The 23,084-nt window shown below is 47.7% G+C and overlaps 1 protein-coding gene and 1 long non-coding RNA gene across 3 annotated transcripts in view; one reads left to right on the top strand and one right to left on the bottom strand.

Moving 5' to 3' along the window:
• Positions 1-21,205, top strand: part of SYN2 (synapsin II) — a 158,017-nt gene extending 136,812 nt beyond the window's left edge. Inside the window, exons 11-13 of the mRNA XM_057705271.1 lie at positions 13,608-13,668; positions 17,494-17,743; positions 20,290-21,205. Of these exons, the coding sequence (XP_057561254.1) occupies positions 13,608-13,668; positions 17,494-17,743; positions 20,290-20,425 (447 nt within the window). The 3' untranslated portion in view covers positions 20,426-21,205. The remainder of the gene's footprint in view (positions 1-13,607; positions 13,669-17,493; positions 17,744-20,289) is intronic.
• Positions 10,723-19,089, bottom strand: LOC130834708 (uncharacterized). 2 transcript variants are annotated; one of them, XR_009048740.1, is made up of 3 exons: positions 18,951-19,089; positions 14,185-14,243; positions 10,723-13,357 (listed from the first exon to the last, which is right to left on the bottom strand). It is a non-coding gene; the product is annotated as an uncharacterized LOC130834708 (long non-coding RNA). The 2 variants fall into 2 exon arrangements; XR_009048739.1 differs by lacking the exon at positions 18,951-19,089 and adding an exon at positions 18,277-18,414.
• Positions 21,206-23,084: the final 1,879 nt, after the last annotated feature.

Here is a 23,084-nt window from a genome sequence, read left to right as displayed (position 1 = left end):
ACTCAGTAGTTGTGGCACGTGGGCCTAGCTGCTCTGCAGCATGTGGGATTTCCCGGACCAGGGATAGTACCTGTGTCCCCTGCATTGGCAGGTGGATTCTTAACCACTGCGCCAACCAGGGAAGCCCCTCCCCTAGGACTTTTAAACTGCGAGGTTTCTGAGGAAGGGCTGGGTCAACTCTTTCATTAGCTGTTCACTGCCTGAGAGGTCTGCTGCACTTATAGAGAAAGAAGGGTGTTTCTGAGAAACTTGCTAGTCTGGAGAGGGGAGAGTCAGGTCCCTCATTCTGGGAGAGGATGATAAGGTGAAACTCAAATTAGAATTCTGCTTCCCTTCCTTTGGGAGAGGAGGCAGCGTTCTTCAGCTGACTGTGGTGTATGACTCAGGGCAGTCACATTCACAGTGATAGTATTCCAGCTGCAGGTCTGGTGGGAAATCCACACTGAAGTTTTTGTGGAACCTCAGGCCCTCTGGCTCTAGAATGGGCCAAAGAAAGTTAGGGACCCTGGGCCTGAGGACCTTTAGTCCCATCTAGGAGGTAGCTCATTTTTCAAAAATATCCCTAGACTCTTCTCTCTACTGTATAATAGAGTGGTAAGTACTTGGGACAATGAATCCAAGAACTGAGTCCTAGTCTAGCTTTTCCCCTAAACAGCTGTGTGACTTTGGGGGGAAGTTACTACCCTTTCTGGGACTCAAGTTTTTTCCCTTATAAAGGAAAATCTCTCAGCAATCTTGCTTTCAAGATCCTACTTCAAAGAGTAAGGGAGGTGAAATAGAATAGTGATTCAGAATGTGGGCTTTGAAGCAAGAACTATCCAAGTTTGAATCCTGGACCCTCCATTTACTGGCTTTGTGACCTTGAACAAGGACTGTATCCCTGGCTCAGGAGAGATCTGAACAACAGCACCTATTTTCTAGGGTTGTTACAAGGATCAAGTGAAGTGAAGAACCTGAAATATGGCATAGCACATCGTAAATGCTCAATAAAGGTTACCTGTGTTGTTACGTAAGTGAGTAGCCTCTGGGTGTGAGTTCCCTACAGCCTTAGGCTTTGAGATTGTCACTCCCTTTTCTAAAGATAAGTGCCTCACTGGGATTACACTGCAATAGGAAGCCAAGTAATTGGTTTCTTGAAACCTTTCAGTAAGAAAGAAGAAAAGAAGGGGGAGGGGGGAAAAAACCAGTATAAAATAGTCTGGATTATTTAGTATAGACGCAAATTACCCCACATTTATCTTCTCAGCATTTGAACACCGTAGAATCATAGCATAGAAATGTAGTTGACACTCACAACAATGGGCCTGAACCCTCAGGAAAGTGTTACATTTTAGTCAGTATTCTATATTCAGTTTGAGAAAGCCAGAACATAATGTGTAGGAAGTATTTCTGTAGAAAATGACTAGAATAAAACAATACGAACATTGGTAAGTCAATACCCTCTCTGAATCTGTTTCTCCCCTTATAATACAAGATGATATCTAAATACCCTTTGAGCTTTAAAAATCTCTTTGAGTAGAATTCTCTGTCCATCCTGACTGGTAAATGGGAGCTTCTGGACTAACAGATGTCTGCGCTCTCTTTGGGTATCCAAGTTGAGATTGGCCCCACGTGGTGGGATGTTACCATAGATAAGCTCTTGTGTGTGTTTCACACCTTCTCTAGGTGGCTCACGCTGTGGGACCTCTGACCAAGTGCAAGAATCTGTTCCTGTACCTCAGGAACGTAGTCACTAGATAATTACAAGTAGGGTAGTTAGGAGAACACCCCTTAGTTGCTTCTTAGAAATACAAGCCCATTATTTAAATATTGTACTTAACTTGAGGTGATAAAAAGATTTTCCTGGTTAAAATAATATCAGGCCTGCAGTAGATTCTGTGATTTTGTAAATCTGATGGAATTAAGGTGTTTGAGTTCCAGTCTTGCCTTTTAGTCCACACTGTCTCAGTAATGGGATTGGCAGATTGTTGCTCATTCTTGCTCTAGAAGAAGAGTGACAAGAGTCCCCTTTCCTCCCCTTACCCCTGGAGAAGTACAGAGAATATCTGGTAGCTGCTTAAAGAATTTATGACAGAGTAAGAGAGTCTGATGCTGCAAGATAAACAAAAATGGGCTGCTCTGGGATTCTGTGAGGGTCCCTTAAGTACGTTTATAAGTGTGTGCAGCACTCTCTCGGCCTCCTACAGAGAAATCATTCTGACTACAATGAAGCCTACGCTGAGAGTCAGCAGACCTGAGTTCAGCCTGTCCTTCCAACTGACTCACCAGGTCATCTTGGTTAGATTTCTTCCTATTTCTCTGCCTCAGCATCTTTGTGTGTAAAATGAAGGTTTGAACCAAAAAAAATCACTAAGATCTCTTTTAGCAATAAAATTTAGATTGTATGAAAATTATAAAAGCTCAGTAACAGTTTACCAAAAAAAGTGTTTCCACCCAGTGAAAGCATTGATTCTTCTTTCATATAAGTCCCTTACTCTGTAAACATTAAATATTTCAGCTTAAATATTTTTTAAGAGAAATCTGTCAGAGTCAAGGCAGGAAACCTGGTAGGGAATGAGCTTCCCTAAATATAGGGAAATATATGCAAAAATTCCTTGTTGCAAAGCCAGTCTGGCTTCAGGATGAGTTTTTCTCTTCTGAGCCTCACATTTGAAGTTACAACAGGATATTGTGGAAAGCACACTGTGCTGGGAGTCAAGACATTATGTGACCGTGAGTAAGTCACTTCCCATCTCTAGACCTGTTTCCTCACATATAAAATGGAATTGGGTTAGATGATCTTTAGAGCCCTTTCAATCCTAAGGTCACATGAAACCTGGAGTCAGCCCAACTGCACAGTCTGAAGGCAAGTCCTCCACAAGACTACCCTCCCTCCTGACACCAGCAGAAAGTTCAGATAGTTCCCCAAACCACCCTCAGGTGTGATAATTCTCTGAAGGACTCACAGAACTTCCTGAAAGCTATTATTCTCACAGGTGTATTATGGGAAAGGATACAGATCAAAAACAAGCCAAAGAAGGTTGCATAGGGCAGAGCCTGGGAGGGTTCCCAACACAAAGCTTCTTTTATCCTTAGGATGCATTATCCTCTGGCATCCATAAGGCACACGGAGTGTTACCAACCAGGGAAGCTCACCTGAATTTCAGTGTTCAGGGTTTTTGTTGGGGTTTCATTTCGTAGGCTTGCTTGCTTCCTTGATCACCTCCTTGAACTGAGTCTCCAGCTGTCCCCTCCTTGGAGGCCAGTCTAATACCACAGGGCCTGAGGGACCTACCATGAGTCACCTCATTATCATGCACCATCAGATGTGGTCTGAGGGGCCCCCACCTTGAATAACAAAGACACTCCTGTCACTCAGAAAATTCCAAGAGTTTAGAGGCTACTTCCCAGGGAGAGAGTGGGGTGTGACTAAAGACCAGATCTCTCTTCGGGCAAGGCCAAATTCTTTACTACATACATAATTAAATTAATTTAGCAAATATCTCTCAAGTACTTTCAAGCCTTATCTGTGTTTTCATTGACTAGCACAGGCCTAGCCCAGAGTATATGCTTAAAGTTAGTTAATAGACTTAGGGCCACAGTGGTAAATGCGATGCCCTCATACCATCCCAGCTCAGGCTCTCTGCGCCCTCACCACACTGGTAAGGGCCTTTGCATTAGCTGTGTCCTCTCTCTGAAGTGTTCTTCCTGTATTTTTGCATGGCTGGCTCTTTCATGATTGTATAACGTATTTCCTCAACCATCCAATCCAAAGTCGCCACCTAGTCGCTGGCTACCACTCCTCCCTTCTTTAATTTTCTGCACAGCATTTGCTATCAGCTGCAGTCATTCTCATCTGTGTTTCTTTGTCTCTTCCACTAGAATGTCAACTCCTGAAGAGTAGGGCTTGTTCACTGCTGTGTCTCTCAGGTCTGGCAGAGTAGCCAGCCCCTGGCAGCCATTGGATGTACCCTGGGTACACTAAGGAGGGGTGGAGGCACGGTCTGCCCAGGTACAGTCAGTCATGGGTAGAAAAGTCCAACAACAATAACAAAACTAAGTCTCTGCTTTTTATTATCACCATGAGATAGCAATTCTATATAAATGACAGTGATAAACCACTGCCACCTACCCCTCCCTAGATCTGCCATTACAGTACCTGTTTGTTGGATGAGTTCCCAGTTGGAGTAAGTGTCTTTAACAGCCCTAGCAGCATATTGGAGTTGGTGTTGGGATTCTATGAACGATTTTGGTAGAGTGCATATGGAAGAGATGTAAACCAAAGCATGTTACCTGGGTCCCCGCCAGGACTTTGAATGGCGAACTGAGCCCTTAGGTGCTACCACTAACTCACGTTCCACTCCTCACAGTCAGGCCCCTCTTTCTGGTCTCTTTCTTCTGTGGCTCTGGCAGCTCAGGCTGAGAGAGCTTTTGGCCTGAGTCACAAGCCCTAGATGTTGCTTCTTGCCCACTATTCTAGGTCAAGACCAGGACGGACTTATAACTAGCCATTTGTCTACCTTTCTCTCTTTCTCCCTCTCTGTCCTTGCCTGCAGCTCCCCCATTAGAGCTTTCATTTCCTTGACTCTAAAAGAGAGCCTAAAGGAGGTTAGGGACAGGGGAGGTGAGCAGAGGGCCTCCCTTACCTTGTTGTCAGCCAGCCACCTAGAGTTAAGTGGATTAATTATAGAAAACAAAGAGCAGAATCATGGGGCAGTCCCAGGCCAGCTGCTGTGCCCAGTTCAGAAGAATAGGGGCCAGGGTATAAGAAGCACTAAGTCACTGAGAGCAGGGGGTAAGTGGCAAAGTCTTATCTGGCTGATGACTGCTTGGCCTCAACCTGGCTGGCCTGCCGGCTTTAGGGCTGCTCTGAGAGATGGCCAAGGGAAGGGACCCTCTACTTGGGAGTGCTTTAGGGATACTGTTCTCAAGGTGGCAGTGACACCTGGTGGCCAATGGTGGCCAAAGCCTCCAGGCTGTGTACCTATAGAACCTCCTCCCTGTAGGCCTGCTCTCCCCTCCCCGTCGCACTCACTGATCCTGGGGTCTGTCTTCTGGGATCTGAGAGCTGGGCCTTACATCCTGGGGCTCTGGAGAGGTGCTGCTCCTGCGGCTGCTGGGAACCAGGGAGAGAACCAACCGTAGGTGGACAGAGCTTTCAGGTCCTGCCCGCAGAGGTGGTGTCCTGGAGCTCTTCTTCGTGTCTCTGATCTGTTTGCATTTCCCATTACATGGCTCCCCCTTTTATTTTCCTGTAAAATCTTCCAGAGCCAAAGGGCTGAATTGCTAATGAAGGGGTTTCAGACACACGTGGGCTTTCTGTTTGGCTGTGGGTTAGACCCATGAGGAGTGATTCTAAGATTCAGCCTTTGGAAACATTAACACACATTATGTGTCCAGGAGGAAGATGAGGCTCGTCCCCAATCTTGAGCTGATCAGAGCACACCTCCAATATTGTTTCCAGTCTGAGGGTCACAGCATAACAAGGATGAACTCTAACTGGAAGGTGCTCAGAGGAGAAAGACCTAGAGGTGGGGACATTTCACAGGTCTGTTCTATGAGTAAAAGTTAAAGGGGCTGCCTTGGAGCAGCAGTCGTCTCAAGGAGCCAGCTCTTTGACAACTGTCATGGGGCAGAACTGGTGCCAAAGGCAAACCCACTGGAAGACGTGAGTAAAGTCTCTGATGCTGAGAGAGGAAATGGCTGCTTGGGAAAGCAGTATGTGGCTGCCACGTCACCGCTGATGTCCAAGCCGCTTGTCAGGCACATTGTGAAAGGCTGGGCTGGGGGCTAGGGCTGTTGGAACAGGCAACTTTTAAAAATCTCCTTCTAGATCTAAGATGCTGTGATCCAGGCTGTGTACTAGCCACAGACCTGGGAAAGGCAGTGATGAGTGTTCCGAACTGAAGTACTGAGGCCTGATAACCTCTGGCCTCTGGTCTCTGGTGGGGCATTATGCAAGTCCTTTTTCAGTGGCTCTCTGGTCTAAAGAGATACTCAAAAACATTTCCAGTCAGGTCTTTCCAGCTACAAAGGACTCAGAAAGATGAAGTCTCTTGAGTACAAGGAGAGCAAGATTGAGAAAGGGTTTCATTGGAGTCTAAAGGGCCATGCAGTTAGGGAGAAGACACAACTCAGACCCCAAACATGGGCTAAGAGGGCTTCATTCAGTTTAGAAGAAGTAAATTTCAGACAAAGAAAGCCTTCCTGATTCCCACAGCTGGACTGCTTTGGGGAATTTGTTCCCCCATGAGTATAAGCTGAAAATGTGAGATTTGAGGCAAGTTCAGATAAAGTCACTAGTGACCAGATCCCTTAACAGACTGTTAAGGGAAACTGACTATTTTGGGGCTGTCTTAACTTTTAAGGGACATCTTTAATCACTTGTAGCTGACATTCTGACCTCGGGTGACCTGGCCCTTAGGGCCCCCACAGGTCTCATGGACCGCCCCACGGGTCTTTCTTGTGTCCTTAGGAAATCACTGATTGTGGGAGGGCTCCAATCCAGGAGGTGAGCTCTGCCCTCGGAGCAGCAGTTCCCCTCACAAAAGGAGGAGGAGGAGCTCATCCTTGGGTGCCTTTTGTAACCTTTCAGAAGAAGGAAGGTGGGCACTGGGGACTGCAGGAGTGATCCCAGAAAGGTCCCAAGGTGCCTGAAAACATGCTGTCCCCTTTGCTCTGGCTGAACCTACAACCTCCCGACCACATTCCTTCCTGCTGCCTCATTCCCCCTGGGGTCCTGAACCGGGGGAGCGGGGCCTAGGGAGCTGATCAGAATAGCTCTGTGGCGTGTCCAGCGAAGAGCTTGGCCTGGCCTCTTTCCTGGGGCCAGACCCTGAGACCCTTTCCCAATTTCCTGTCTCAGATATGCTGAGCAAGCACAGGCTTTCCTCCGTGGTGGGGGCAGCTGGACTCAGGCCAGCGACTGTCAAGAGTTGAGTCACTCAACTTCTTTCCTTCCTTAGCTTTCCAGCCTGCTGGGCCTCAGATAGGAGCTCCTCTCTCCCAGTTGGTCTGCTGAAAGCCACAGGGTGGCAAATTAAAGGTAACCTTTGGCAAAAACCCACAGACCCTCATCCATGGACTTGGTTTCTCTCCCAGACCAGTGATTTTCTTTCCAGTCAGCTCAAGAGCTAACATTTACTGTTTTTGAAATGACTTTTCTGCATCTTCAGGGACCTTGCTGGAACAAGTCAGTGACATACAGAGGGCACGGCATAGCCCAGCCCAGAGTCTACACCCAACCCGGCCCACCCTGAACTACTGTGCACCAGGTGACAAGAAACCACCCAACAATATCTTCTCCACTGATGCATGAAATCCTACCATTAAAGCTTCATTCCTTTGGATTGATATTTATTATCACTCAAATAACAGTAATGATGCTTGTATCATTACTTTACCTGGCACTTTATGGTTTACAAAGCACAGACATTATTTTGAGCCTCACAACCTTTATGTGAAGTGGTTTGAGCTGGTATTTCTCTCTCTGTTTTACATATCAACAAAGAGAATCCAAATGATTTGTCCAAGGTCTCACAGCTTCTAAGCAGGAAAGCTAGATCTTCTGGCCCCCAGTTCCAAGAATGCTCTACAATACCCTGCGCTGTGCCCTTTTGATGCTCCACCAGAGCATAGGGATGGTAAGAATGGAGAGAGCTGGCCCTTGTGACCCTGTGTGGGGGGAATCCTTGCCCTCCACCTCCTACAGCCTCACGCTGAACCTCCCAACCTGGAGGCGCCCACACTTCACCTGCTCTCCTCTCCCTGGCTTCTCTGGTCACTAATGCCGGTGGCCTCAGCATAGTGGGACCCGAGCCCAGTCAGTTTGGATGAGGAGCAGCAACAAACTGTCCTCAAAGCCTGTGCCTGCAGGACACTTCCCTGGGTTCTTGCTGGGCTCCAGACTCCACAGCTAAGAAGGGCTTGTCTCGTACCTCAGACACCTAAAGAACTGAAAAATGTATGAAGGACTTAATGGAAGGTCAGAGCCAGAAGAGCCTGTAGAAGTCGCCTGCCTGCGGCTGCGTGAGCCCATCCACAGCATCTCTGACAGAGTTTGTCCAGGCCCTGCTTAAACACTAATGTCAGGAGGCTCACTACAACCCACACCAGTTCTTGACCTTGATCAAATTTAACATTTGACTAACTTTTATCTTCACTCAGTCCCGGGGGTTTCCCCAGTTACCTCTTTTAATCCTTAGACTTGGCTCATTTGGGAAACTGAGATGCAGAGATTAAATAACTTACCCAAAGTTCCATGGGGCAAGACGTGATTTCACACTTCTCACCACCCTATCTGCTCCATGTACGCATTTTATTCAATTGGTGTCCATCTTAGCAGAGGTACCCAGACCAGGTGATGACAGTGCTCTCTTGTGAGGCTTATCGGCCAAAAGAGCAGTGGACCTGTGACCTCCCCGACTTGGGACACTGATGCACCTCCAGCTGCATCCAATTGTTGGCAGCAGTATTACATGCCAACACCCTCTGAGCTTGTTTTCTTTCTCTAAGCCCAGGGTTGCTTGGGGGGTTTCCTTATGCTGCTATACGGCCATTTATTCTCTTTTTTGTGTGTATGCAGCTGGGCATAAGCATTGGACCTCACATTCTTACCTGTTTGAGTCAACCCAGCTTCCTGAGGGAAACGCTGCAGCTCAGTCTGGCCCTGAGTTCCTGCTGTGGGCTGGCTACGGGCCAGACTTTGGCAGTGACGCCAGAGTGGCCAGACTTCTGTGGAATTCGGCATCCCAGGCGGCTCTTGGTGACTGGAGACAAATTCCATGGTAGCCAAACCCCACAGGGAATAGGCCCTCAGCCCCAGCAGACAGAAGGCTCATAAGCAGGGCCAGAGAGTCTCAGCCTGGCAAGGCACAGTCCTGGGGGACTCTCCTCCTGCCTCCCATAACCCCTGGGAAGTCTTTGGTCCACAAGCTCCAAGGGGTGGGGGCAGGAGAAGCTCCCTAGGCGCCAGACAAGGGTGGCCAAGGCACATTCCTAGGCTCGGGTGCAGAGGAAGCTTCTGGGAGCCCTTCCCCTGAAGCTTTTGGAACTTTTGGCTCAGTTCATCCTTGGGTGTCTCATTCGTATATTTCTGAGGCTGAGGAGAGCCAGGGCCAGGCTTGGTGGTATGATTACCCCTAGCAGCTCATGCTGTAGGTTTCACCACCAGAGCTTAATCCGTGGGATTTTTAAAGTTTTTCCTAGAATCATAGGTTCTCAGAGTTGGAAGATGAACCATAGTGTTCATCTAATTTATCTCATATTTAATAAAGGTATATTCCCTACTGTGTCTTTGTCAGGTAATTCTCTAGCCTCTGCATGAACATACCCATCTCCCAAGACAGCCTCTTCCCCTGTTTTTACTATACGAAGTTCTTCCTGTAAATGAAAGTCTACCTTTAGGAGCTTTTGCCCACTGGCTCTGGTTCTGCCTTGTGCCCTGGGGTCTTCCGTAACCATCTCTGAAAATAACAATTCTCAGAGGAGAGCATCTTAAGCTGCTCTTGACCAATGTCTGAGGTGATTCATGGGCAGCTGTCAGTGGTACAAGGTGAGGCCCTGGGGGAGGGGACTGGCAAGTGCCCCTAGTGGCTCCACAAACTATATGAGGGGGTATTCCATTATAAGAGTGAGACCTAAGAAACAACAAAGCTTCAGAGGAAAAGGCCCCAACAGTATCATCATTACCGTCATCTCTTGTATCTTTTGTACCACCTGCCAGGAACAGCTACTTATAGATATCTCAATAGATAGGTAGGTAGGTAGGCAGATAGATAATCTCACTTCATATCATAGAAACCATATGAAGAAAGGCAGGTGCAGAGGAGGGAGATAACTTGCCCAAGGTCACAAAACTAGTGAGTGGGAGATTTAGATTTAACCCACTGTCTTCCTAACCCCACAGCCCAAATTCCTCAATAACCCTGCTGCGCAGTCTTAAAGGTTTACTGTTGGAGACCCAACTGCAGAGTGTATGTGTGTGTGTGTGTGTGTGTGTGTTGGGGGTGGGGTTGATACCCAGCTTGGGCAGTAAGTCAGCTCTGGTATCCTGTGTGCCCATTACCAAACACCATCCTGCAGACTTCTCTTCCAGTTGGCAGCCAGGCCAAGAGAAAGAAGAGCTCACAATGGGAAAGAACTCTTGGGCCTGTAGTGTCCCTAACGTGACTGGATTATGCTGTCTTTTTTTTTTTAATAAATTTATTTATTTTATTGGCTGTATTGGGTCTTTGTTGCTGTGTGCAGGCTTTCTTTTAGTTGCGGTGAATAGGGGCTGCTCTTCGTTGTGGTGCATGGGCTCCTCATTGCCGTGGCTTCTCTTGTTGCAGAGCACGAGCTCTAGGCATGTGGGCTTCAGTAGTTGCAGCACATGGGCTCAATAGTTGTGGCTCATGGGCTCTAAAGCACAGGCTCAATAGTTGTGGTGCACGGGCTTAGTTGTTTCGTGGCATGTAGGATCTTCCTGAAGCAGGGATCGAACCCGTGACCCCTGTACTGGCAGGTGGATTCTTAACCACTGCACCACCTAGGAAGCCCTGGATTATGCAGTCTTGATGGAAACAATTTCTGCTTCTCCGAGGCTTGTTTTTGTTACTGAGTCCAAGCTCGTTCTGCTCGCTGCACACCGGGCCAATGAATGGGAGACGAGGTTTTGAGGCAAGGAATACGACTTTATTCAGAAAGCCAGCAAACTGAGAAGATGGCAGACTAATGTCTCCTAAAAAACCATCTTATTGGGGTCTGGATGCCAGTTTGTTTTATAGAACCAGAGAGGGAGAGGCTGTAAGGAAGTAAAGTTAAAGGGCCATCAGTCTTACAGAAGATCTCTGGGACTAACCAGCCTCAGTGAGAGGATATGTTAACTTCACCCATTCACACAGGTGGGCGGGCAGATTGTCTGCCTGTGAGCTGAACAGAGGCACTTTAGTTCAACATTCAGGTAGAGGGGCAGTGTTCCCTGAGGCAGGCCATCACGTATGATTACAATAACAAAAGCAACAAAAAGCAAAGGTTAAAGTCAAAGAAACAGATCTAACAAGGAGTCCAATTTAGCTCCAGGAGGTAACAAGACTTTCTCCCTTCTGCGCCTAATATGTAGGCACATGTAGCAGGCCTCATGTTTAATTCTCTAACCTGAGCATTTTTAGAGCTGCTAATCAGAGTTGATGCCAAATACAGTGTGGTTTAACATCTGTGGTTTAACAACATTTTTCCCTTAAAAGACTTCGACTCTACTCCATTTTGGACTTCACTGTTGTTGCATGGTCATTTATCGAATAAGCATTTATTAAGGACCTCTTATGTGCTCAGTCCTGTGCTTGATGGCATTGGTAAAATGGTGATAGTCTTAAATTTTTCAAAATACTCCTAATTTTAAGTATTTTTACCTTTTTAATACATAGTCACCATATCAGGCCCTATATCCCAATTTCTCTTTTTAAAAAAACGGGCGCTGTAATTGTTAGGAATTCATGAAAAGATGAAGACACGTAATCTGTGCCCTCAAAGATCTGGCAACCTTCCTAGAAGCATCATTCCAGTCTTCAGGATAACAAGACAGTCTATTAAGTGCTATTATAGGATTTCAGAGAGGAGATCAGAATTGAAAGGGGCAATCAGAGAACAGATTTCATGAATGAGGTAGAATTTGACTTAGACCTCCAGGATGTGTTGGGTTGGATTGGTAGAAAAGGAGAAAAGGTATTTCTGGAAGGTACTCAGCATAAACACTAGAGTGGCCTAGACTAGAGAATAAACAGTGAAGGGTCACGTACGTTTAGAACATGAGGGGGAGAGGCTAGAAGGGCCAGTCCAGCCATGCTGAAGCAAGTTTCTGGTGTCAGCCTGAAGAATGTGGACGTCATCCTGTGGGCAACGGGAAGAGAAGAGCCCACTGCCTGGGCTCACATGCCAGCTGCCTCTGTATGGCCCTGGGCAAATTACCTACCTTAGTTGGGCCTCAGTTTCCTTACCTAACAATTAGGGATGTTGGTACCTCATAGAGCTGTTGTGAGGTTTAAGGGAAATACTTCATAAAATTGTCCACCATGTTACCTGGCATGTATATAGTGTTAGCTATAATTTATTTAGAGCAGTAAAGTGATACAATTAGAGAAGGAGTTTAGGAGGATCATAGGTATCCAGAAGGTGGATTGGAGAAGAGACTAAAGAATTGAGAGACTATTCTAGTAGTCTAAACAAGACACAATATAGGCCTGACCAGAGTAGGTCAAGAGGAGATGGTGAATCTTAGATGCCAAGATGGAAAAGCTGGTGGGTCTTGATGGCTGACTGGAGAGTGTGGGCTCCAGCTGGCTTATTGGGTTTGGTATTTCATTGCTGGGGTTCAGACCCACTTGTGGATCCCGTGAAAGTCCTTGGAAGACGGGTAAAGGAAGTGTGGGTGTTCTTGCTGTGATCTATGAGAGGTTGGGATTGTAGACAGAATGGGCACCCTCTGATGCGGTGGCACCAAAGAAATTTCAAAGGCCCCCTACCTCCTGCTATCTGAAATCCTCCTGGTAGAACAGTTTTAGGCAATTCTGTCATTAACAGACCATGATACTGGAGAGGGTAGCACTTCTGCTCTCCAGTAGTGGAGCTGAAAATGGGCCTGAAGGCCAGATCGGAGGCCCATGGGAATGGGGAACAGTTTTAATGTGGGAGTAGGGCTGGGGGAGCCTGTCACAAGAGAGAGGAGCACTGAAAGAGGAAGTGGGAGGTGCTGAGGACACACTGAGCCTCTCGTAGCCTTGCCTCTGAAGCTGCCTCTTTGACATCACCATTGGCACACTTGGCAGCCCCCGGCCTTCACAGAGCATTTCCCCTGTGCCGAATTCAAGCTCCAAGTGCTCACTGCCTTTAGTGCGAATGCTAGACAAACTGAAGTCGCATGCATCTTTGATCCTGTCAAGGCATAATCAGAATCACAGCTGGGAGGAGAGGAAGCCTGGGAGTGGAGCCATGTTGCTGGGTAAAATGCAATTATGCTGTTTGAGAGTGAAAAACAGCTTGGCCTTGAGCACTTACAAACATTAATGTCTTACTCCTTCCCTCTGGGTAAGGGGGGTCCTGGGAAACAAAAGACTGTCCCCTCCTTCAAGTCCCTCCCTGTGGGAGTTCCAGCCCAGCCCAAAGAATAGATCTGACCCCCAAGTCAGCCCCAGAGCTGATCCCACCCCAGAGTTAACTCCACAGGAGAAGTGAGCCAAGTCTAGGCGAATCACCTGGCTGGCTCTCCAGCCACTCTTGGGAGTTTGGTGTTGATCCTTCCTCAGGAAGCTGGGCCTGTGAGTACCAGGGGAGCTGGACCTCAGGTAGTCCCCAAGAAGAAACCAGATGCTGTTGGAAGACTCAAAGCTTCTAGAAAGAGTGCCTACAGGGGAGTAAAATGAAAAGGGGGTTAGGTCTCGGACACTGCCCCATACTGCCTACACCAAGGCCCCGGCAATACCCCAGAGGCTGAGAATCCCTTTGAGGCATTTCCAGAACAGCACGAGCCCCTGGGCCAGATCTCACTGAATCCCACCGGATCCCTCTGCAGACCGTGCCACAGAGCCACAGGGTTTCTCTTTGGAATCTGCTTGGAGTTTTGTTTTTATCTCTTTTGCTTTTTTGTCTTCCAGAGTGGAACACTTAAGGATCCGGACTCGAGCAAGACCCCACCTCAGCGGCCAGCCCCCCAAGGTTGTTTACAGTATATTCTCGACTGTAATGGCATTGCAGTAGGGCCAAAACAAGTCCAAGCTTCTTAAAGTGATTGGTAGTTAATTTTTCAAAGCAGAAATTTTAAGCCAAAAAACAAACAAGGAAAGAAAGGAAAGCGGGGAGGGGAGCAACAGACCCCCCCCATTGGTGCCGTTTCTGCGTTCTTTCAGTGCTGACTGGACTGTGTTTTTCCTATGCAGTGTCAGCGCCTCTGTCTGGTTGTTTACCTGTTCCTGTTCGTGCTTGTAATGCTCACTTTTGTTTCTCTGTATAACTTGTGATTCCAGGGCTGTTTGTCAACAGTGTACAAAAGAATTGTGCCTCTCCCAAGTTCAATGTGACTATCTTCTGGGTGGTTTAATAGTATATTTTAATTACATAATGTGGGGTGAAATAGGACTGGGGGGTGGACAGGGGAGATACAAAGACCACAAAGATAAAACCCAACTCCCCTCCCCCCAGATTCAGATAAACCGCCCTCCACCCCCTGCTTACCTCCATGAGTGTGCTTGGGATCTTCAATGAACTGTGCTTTTTGCTTCCTTTCTGCATGACTAGGGTAAATAGATAGAAGTTTAAGAGATTTTCAAGGTCTAATTTCCATAGCTTCATCTATTGAATCTGAAGGCATTTTTTTCTCCATTTGCTAAAATTTGGTGCATTTGAGTTTATGTGAATAGGCTGGCTATGCCTGTAGAGCTCTTGTGTTTTTAGTGATGACATGAAATATAAAGAACAAGCTATTTCCAGGAATGTGTTTTGTGTTTGACATCCCAGTGTACCCTTCGTTTTATTATTAACTAATTAGCTATGAGATTAGACAAAAAAAAAAAAATGGGGCCGCTGATGTGCAATATCAAAGTGAACTTGTGAGTATTTTCATCTTAGTCCCCCTAAGTTGTTCCTACTTTGTTGCTGTTTCTGAATTGGCCATCTGTACGCTTCTGTGGAACTGAGGCTGCTTCGTTTTCCCCAAAGCTCGTACAGAGATAATTCTTTAGCAATTTGGGACATAGACTGCAGGGAGCTACTGATAGTCTGGGAAGGATTCAACCGTTCTTCTCTTGGCCTCTCCCGAGGCGTCACGACACGGAAGTGAATAAAAATTGTCCCATTTCCCTCGAGTGGGTACACTGCCTCCAGAACTCTGACGTGGGCGCCTGCTGAATTTTCAGCTGTTCCAAGAGCTCTCCAGAGTCCAGAGAATGAAGAGCTTTATCTTTCCTGAGAAGGACTGTTTCAGATTTTAGCTTGTGTGTGTTTGGGGCCATGGCTCCACAGCTGTGGCTTTCAAAGAGCCCTCACCCATTTGTCCTCTTTCCTCTGACACGCAGCTCCTGGGCAGGGATGAGGCAGTTACTAAACCAGGCCTCGGGTCAGTGCCTCATCTTGCCATCTCCTGGCCAGGCCGGGATCAGGCACCAAGTGGCCTCCTCTAGCACCTTGGGCTGTGAGAGTTCATGCCAGCAGTTTGCCTTTTAGAAGAAGTGCTTCTAGCTCTACTTTTACATTCCCTCTCACTCTGTACTGACATGTCACCTTTCTGGATTGCTAGGTTTGAGGAATAACTGGTGTTGGTCGTGTGTAACATGATTTCTGTGTCAAGGGGCACGTGCCCCGGTTTCTCTTTCGGTTGCTGGCAAATTCTGAGCTACAGGGAAATGCACTGAGTGTGAATGTTCTTGTCTGCGATTCCTCCCTTAGATGATGTAGATGCTGATGGTACTCGATCTGTTGTAAATATATACATATATATGCAGTTACGCACTTCCCGGTGGGTTGCATAAGAATCAGGTCCTTAAATACCTCCCAGTCTAATGAAATGAAAGAAAAGAATAAAGAAACATTTCCCAGAATGGAGGAATACATTTTATTTTTTTAATTTATTTTTGTCCAAGCGGTGAGCTGATGGTGGTGTTGCTTCTTTGCATGTGATCAGTGTGAACATTCAGGTGCTTTTCATGTGACATTTGTGAGCCACAAATACAAAGTTACCATTTGAATTCAGTCAGGCTCCCGGGTGGTGTCAGCTACAGTCTGTCAGGTGGGGGAGAAACAGACCAGGGCTCCCTCCCACTGCCAAACACAAGGAGACAGCACACCCTGACTGTCCTGTGCCCTCAGGCAGCATGCTAAGGACAACTCTGTGGCCTGGGGCATCCGTGTCACAGTATAGGATTGCCGTTGAGGTGTTTTGTACCCATTTCTTTTCTGATGTTGTCCCCTTTTTTTGTACCGATCCAGCTGGGAGAACCTCAGCCAATGCTGAAAGTGTGATTGAAGTACCTCTCTTTTGTGACTCTTGTACAGCTTAATGTGCAATAAAGGAAAAGTTATATCTGTCTTCACTGTTAAGTTGTAAAGTTTCTGGCTATTCAAGTATCTCTGTACAGGTGGGAAAGCACTCAGGTTTCTGGTACAAGAGGCTGAGCTGTCAACCTGCAATACTTTACAAGAAAATGCTGATCCAAATGATGCCGAACTTTGGGAAAGGCAAAGGCTGGTTAATGTGAAACGATCTGCTAATGTGTCATTTTCACTAGTTATCTGATTCAAACTTAGAATTTCTTCAACATGCAAACTTCCATTTATTTATTTATTTACTTATTTATGTGTAACTAACCCTGGTATTAATTGGTCATTGATGATAAGGTGGAGTCCATGCCGTGTAGAGAGGAAACTGGCTTACAATCATGGATGTACAATGGTATAAACATACAGTTCTGCCTTTCCAGAGGGTACAGGTGTCCTGGTGTTTCTAGAAAACTAAGTTACAATATAGCTCTTATCTGTCGTTGAGTTTCTATAAGCCCACTCCTTCCAGTCGACTCTGGGATTGAGACTGAGAAATGAGATCTCCAGGTCGCCAGATAGATTTATGTCTCATGCTGGGAGAAGGGGATCCTGATCCTTTTTGGGGGGCCTCTTTGCCAAATGGTGCTCCCAACATCTCCAGGGGAGAATGGGACTTTGATTTCTGGACAGTTTCATCACATACACCTGGGAGGGAGTGGAGTCCCTGAGGATGGTACTAAGAGGTAAAAGAGTGCCTGGACATGAACGGTCCTAGTCATGGGCACAAGTTAATGCTAAAAGGAAGCCATGCTAGGGGTACGACAATCAGACATGCAGGCGTGGAGCGGGACGGGCTAAGACCAACTCCAAAAAAACAATTTAAGTCAGTGATTATCGATGATCATAAGGCACAGAATACTTTCTGAAGAACTTTCTTGTCCACTGTCATCTTTGAAGCACTACTATCTTGAAAGATTACTAGGACTAGGTCTTAATTTTTAACAGTTTCATGATTGGAAACACCAACGTCCAAAGAAGTCTGCTGACTTGCTGTGGGAGTAGCTGATAGACTGTGTCTTAGGTTTTCTGAACCCCCGACCAGGACTCTTTCCACCACCCTGCACTGTGTCTGCCGTGTGGAACTTGAGACCTCCTAGTACACAGTGGGCCAACTTGGCCTGCACCTGAGGAACCTCTGGGGGAGAGGGGTGGTCCCTGTGGTCTAGGGACCTTCTGTAAGAGAGCTCGCCTCTGATGGGGGCTGCTCATCCCATGATTTCTTCCCTGTGCTCTGACATGCTGTGGCTGTGACTCTGAGGAGGAACGTGTAGCAGCGATGTCTGACGGTAACCAGAAACTTGCTCTGGAGCCCTTCAGAGCCTTGGGTGGCTTCTTGTAATAGAGCTTATCCTTTGGTAATTAAATAACCACACCCTTTGAGACATAGATTATAATAAGGAAACCCTTTGATATGGTTAAATTATGAAGTTTTTCTTGTACTGAACCTAGGGGGCCCTGGGCAACCCCAAGGAATGCAACCCCCAGGCAAGGTGCTGCCTCCACGCCGGCTCCCCCCTGGACCATCACTGCCACCTTCCTCTTCTTCCTCCTCCTCCTCTTCTTCCTCCTTCTTGGCTCCTCAGCGGCCGGGCGGCCCCACCACCCACGGAGATGCACCCTCCAGCAGCAGCTCCCTGGCAGAGGCCCAGCCACCCCCGGCTGCTCCACCACAGAAGCCCCAGCCTCACCCACAGCTCAAGTAAGAGACAACTCAGCAGCTCCTTCCCCTCCCCTCTTCCTGCCCCTCCTCTCAGGCCTTGGGCTCCAGAGCTGCTAGGAAGCACCTTCAATCAGACATCCTCCTACAGATATTTTTTGGGGGTTTTTGGGGGGTTTGGGTTTTGGTGGGTTTTTTTGTTTTTTTTGTGTGTGTTTTTTTTGGGGGGGGGGCATGGTTGGGTTGATTGGGGAGGGTAAGAAAGAGGGAAGTGAAAGTCTAAGGTCTGGCTAGAAGCTCAAACCCTCCCCTTTCTTCCTGGGGAGTGGCAATAAGGCAGTTACTACCCCCTCTACCATTCTTGTACTAGCTTAGGGTTTGGGTTTTTTTTTTAAATCCTCTCTCCCACTCTTTTTTCCATTCCTTTTCTCTGTGTGTATATGTGTCTCTCTCTTTCTAAAAAAAAAAAATTAATTCTCTTTTCTGCCTCTGACTCACAGTTTAGGGTGTGCCAATCAGCAAGGCTGCCCAGAAGGAAAAGGGGGAAGTAGTTAAATCCATTTCAACTTTTTTACCTTTGTCAGAAGAAGGTCAGTTTCTGGTGTGGTCATCAGAGGAGAAGGCCCAGATAGAGACCCAGAGGAACTCCATCCTCTTGGGTTCCCTCATTCCCAACAGTAACCCTAGAGATCCCTGTCACACTGTCCTGTTCCAGAGGACAGAACTGAGGGCCCCTAGGAAACAGTACAGCTGCACTTGGGAGGGACAGCACCTCAGTGCTCAGCTCCACCCTCCCCCAGAACCAGAGCCAGCTCTCCTCAGCATCCCCAAACACAGACCTCTGTCATCACTGTCAGCATAGACAGCCGCAGCCTGTGGGAGTGAAAGCAGTCCATGAGCACATCTCAGTAAAGGGATGAGACTCTCAGAGATGGAGAACAGTGGCTGTAAAGTTTGGAGCCCAGATGAGCCACTCAGAGGTCATTTAGTCACTGCACAGATGAGAAAACACTGCTCAGGGAGATCTGATTTTCTTTGTCAAAGCCCTTCTGCTAGTTATTGGCAGAGCCAGGGCTTGGGTGGTCTGGATGACCAATTTCTCTGGGTCTCCCAATCCTGTATGATGGGAGGGCCATCCCCCAGCCCTGCTCCCCATCTCTGGCCAGGGGCACATTTCATGTCTTGCCTGCCTCACAACTTCCCCTCAGCCCAGTCATTTTCTGCAAGCCGACTTTTTAATCTCACCTACCTTCTCTCTGGCCCCAGTCTGAGGGCAGATCTTTGGGTTGTCCCTGCCTCTGAGCTGAAGCTGTTGAATTGAACCAGCCTCTGACAGCACGCTGGAGGCTTGTACCAGTGCCCTCAGCCTGTGCGTGCGGAGGTATCCCTGCTCCCCAGGCCAGCGTGTTGGGGCTCATCCCAGGCCCAGGGAGAGGCAGGGCACCTGTTCAGTCACTGCGGGACAAGAGACGCACTCATGCTCCTGTAGAAGGCAGTTACGGGGGCTGGCCCAAGTCCAGAGGAGGGCTGGGAGCGCTGGGACCGGGAGAGGAGTTCTGAAGCCAGAAACCAGCAGGAAAAACACAAGCAGAAGTCAAGAAGGAGAGAAGACGGCCATGGAGACGCCAGACCACGTGTCCTCTCCTGCATTGCTGGGCCTGGCCTCCCCTCCACCTTCTTGCCTTCACAGTCTTTCTCTCTGAATCACTAGTGTCTCAAGGAAAAAATTGGTCCCTAAGATGTGTGCAATTTGGATTTTTTGATTAGAAAACTACCCAATAACCTTGTGTAGGCCTGATATGTACCTCTGTTGCCCCTGGACACCCTAAACCTCACAGACCTCACATTAGGTTCCTCTGAGGAAGCCCGAGAGGGCGATTACTCCCATCGTAAGGACAGTAAATGGAGGCGTTAGAGTTTGTGCCGAGCCAAAAGGTTCTTTTGGAATCAGAAAAAAGCAAAATAGAAGAGCTGACAAGGCCTAGAGATCATTTTACCAGACATCTACATAACACAATTAATAAACCAAACAAGAAACCGAGTCTTAGAGAGGCACGTGGCTTTCTAAGGTCAAGAGTGAGTGAGGGATGGAACCAAGACTCTGACCCAGGTCTTCTGATGCTGGCTCTACTACTGGACAGTTGATGGGGAAGAGAGCACAAGAGTCCACGGTCCCCTGGTCGCTATTTCATCTGAGGGGAAGGGTGCGAGATTCCTGGATTAGTACTTACCAAGTTGGGGCTCTGAAATTTAGGCTGCAGGCCCTTTAGCATTAAGTAAAAGAAAAAGCCTTGAGCCACCCATTCTTCCTCTTTTCCTTCTCCTTCCTTCTCTTCTCTCTTTCCTCTTTCTCCCTCTCTCCCATGCTGCCCCCATCCTTTCCTGTTTGAGCAGCACTGCAGGTGGAGAAAAGAGCACAGGGACCTCCCAGGGGCCTGGTAGCACACCCCAGGCTGGCTGTCTCCTCTGTCACCCCATCCCCCTGGGGTGGGAGTGGGGGTTCCAGTTGTGTATCCTCGTGTCACCGTCCTTCCCTGCCTCACTGGGAACACCACCCTCTCACGTTCTCTCTGGTTTTTATCTTCAAGCAAGTCGCAGTCCCTGACAAATGCCTTCAGCTTCTCTGAGTCCTCCTTCTTCCGGTCTTCAGCCAATGAGGATGAAGCCAAGGCAGAGACCATCCGGAGCTTGAGGAAGTCCTTTGCCAGCCTCTTTTCAGATTAGCTCTCCAGACACACAGGGGCACCCGGCCCAACCAGGAAAGGCATCCAAGACATTTGCCAACAACAGTCAGCCACACTTGGTGGTGATGTCCCGTGACCTTGACGTGTGTGGCCCCCTCCTCTGCTCTTTTGTGCTCAGTGATGTGGTGCAGCTCAGAAAGGACCAGGTGAAGGTCTCAGAGCAGGTGCCTACCCAGCGAGGGACACCTGACATCAGAGAGGATAGAGCCACTTTCCTGTAGTCATGGGAGCTTCCTCTGAGGTCCTTGTTTGCTGTGACTTTAGTGGCCTTATTGTGATAGCGCCATCATGTCTTATTCTTCCTTGTGAAACCAGGATTCCCTTCATTGAGGACACCTGGTTGCTTAACCAAGCTCAGATGCAGTGCTAAGCATGCCCCCCTGTAGTCAGTGCTGCCTGTTTGGGGAGAATATACTTAACCCCAAAATACTCTCAGCTCTGCGTGTTAGGGACTCTCCCACACCTGGATCCCTTGTCACATCTGTTTAGCTGTTGAAAACATACCTGCCCAGCACATGCGATTCCTCGACTGCTATGGTGGTGAAGCACCTGTAGTCTGCTGACTGGAGAGATCAAGGACCTGCAGTCCCCCTGCCCCCGCCCCCCCCCCCCCCCCCAGCGCGGTTCTCCTGTGCGGGCGGCAGTGATCTTGAGCTCCTCCGAAGCTGTGCTGTCGAGAATGCATGCCAGTATGCCCAGTTTTGTGTTCCTCTCCAAATAAATGTTAAGACCTTTGGTGTAATAAAAGCAGCAGCATTAACCAGCATTCGATTCAGCCATGAGGTCTTCCCTAGGCCACCCTTTTGACTGAGAGAGTGTGTGTGAGGCACGGGCATGTGTGAGAGAGTGTAGGGAAGGGAAAGGCCCAGGAGGGTGAAGCTGTTTGTGTCAGGGTGTGTGTGACTGTCTTTGCAAGTGGTTGAGAATATGGCTGTCCTTTAGATGCCCCCTAGGCTGCGCTTCCTGACACCTCCCCTGTGAATCTGTTTCTTCCAGGATAGCTGGACTTCCTTCAGTAACTCAGCAGTTCTACCAGTCGGACTGAATGTGGAGCCTTGCTAATAAGCCTAGCACCCTTGCTTCCGTAGTGGCCCAGTTGGAGCTACTTGTCTGGCCCATCAGTCTCCTCAGCCAAAACCCACACAGAAGTGCCAGTGAGGCAGGACCAGCCTGCTCTCATGAATGGGGTCCCCCAATCCCCTGGCATCCTGAAGAAGTCTGCAACTAAGGGCAGGCTCTGAGGGGATTCACTCTGGCTTCTTCATGACTCTCAGTACTCAGGGGTATATTCCCCAAACCACAGATGCTGTGAGGATGCATGCCTCATCTGCACTGATACGAACATCTTATCTAAATAATTTCCTACACATGATACCCATCCTACTAACAACAAAGTAACTCCCATCCTAATGCCACTGTCTTGCTAACTTCTCACAAGCAGTAGGTACTGAGAGGTCAGAGAATGAAGTTCTCTGGTAACGTGGTCTCCCTTCTAACTCAGCCCATGCTTCCAGGGTTCGAGGATCTAGAACTGCACCTTCTTCTTACACTTAAAAAACAGTAAGTAGAACCTCCATTGAGTGACACCTGGGAGGCAGCCCTTCTCCCACCACAATGCACATGACTAGGGAACAAGCAACTAACAAAACAAAAGGGTGGGGGGGCAGCTAATACCTGTGCTCAAGGGAATTGATCTTTATGGTTCCTTCCATTTCCACTTGTAGTCACTTCTATCCCCCATTTCCACATGTTTTAATAGAACGAATTCGTTTCATCAAAAAGCATTTATTATCACATTTATTACAATGTGAGCATAAACATTGTGATGGATTCAAGGAAATATCTACTAATATTTCCATAGTGCCTACTAAGTTCCCAGCACAATCCTAAGTGCTCAACATGTATCAATTCATTCATTCCTCACAACACCCCTACATTATAGGCACTATTATTGTTTTACAAATGAGGAAATGGAAGCAAATCAAGAGTCAGTAACTTGCCCAAGGTCACCCAACTGGTATGTGGTGGAGCTGGGATTTGAACCCAAGCAGCAGAGCCCCATGGCCTTACCTACTTTGCTGTATTGCTTTTATTTAATCTAGCAGAGGCAACAAGATAATTTTATTAAACTGTACATAATGTGATAAAATTAGAGATGTATGCAAAAATTCTTCACATCCATACTCCCTCCTTCCTTTGCCTTCTCTCTATCCCTTGACCCCAGGGAAAGGAGGGGTGGGAGAAGGTTGGGGTACTTGTTACCAGTGTTGACCCCTTGTCCTAGAACCGTGAGTAACATACACAGTGTATCTTATTCTGATCAAATATAACTCTGGTTCTTAAAAAATTACTCATTCTTCCACATGTGATGTCAGACCAAAAGCCACAAGTGGCTTATTTAGAAAATGAGTCAGCCTGGAACTGCTGGGGTGTCAAAAGGGGGAGGCATTTATCATAGGTCATGCAGCTTCCTAGTCCAAAGGACACATTGATTCTATCCAACCCTTAGTAATGGGATGGGGCCAGAGGTGGGGCAGTTCCATTGGGAAACAGCATTCTTGGTATATAAAAAGGCCCCAGAGACTGGGAAATTTGCCACTCCCAACAATCAATAAATAGTTGATGAATACCATGATCAA

The sequence above is a fragment of the Hippopotamus amphibius genome, chromosome 13 (assembly GCF_030028045.1).
Source record: "Hippopotamus amphibius kiboko isolate mHipAmp2 chromosome 13, mHipAmp2.hap2, whole genome shotgun sequence".
NCBI classification, from domain to species: domain Eukaryota; kingdom Metazoa; phylum Chordata; class Mammalia; order Artiodactyla; family Hippopotamidae; genus Hippopotamus; species Hippopotamus amphibius.
The sequence above is the reverse complement of the archived record's forward strand: the minus strand, read 5'-3'. Positions and strand labels throughout refer to the sequence as shown.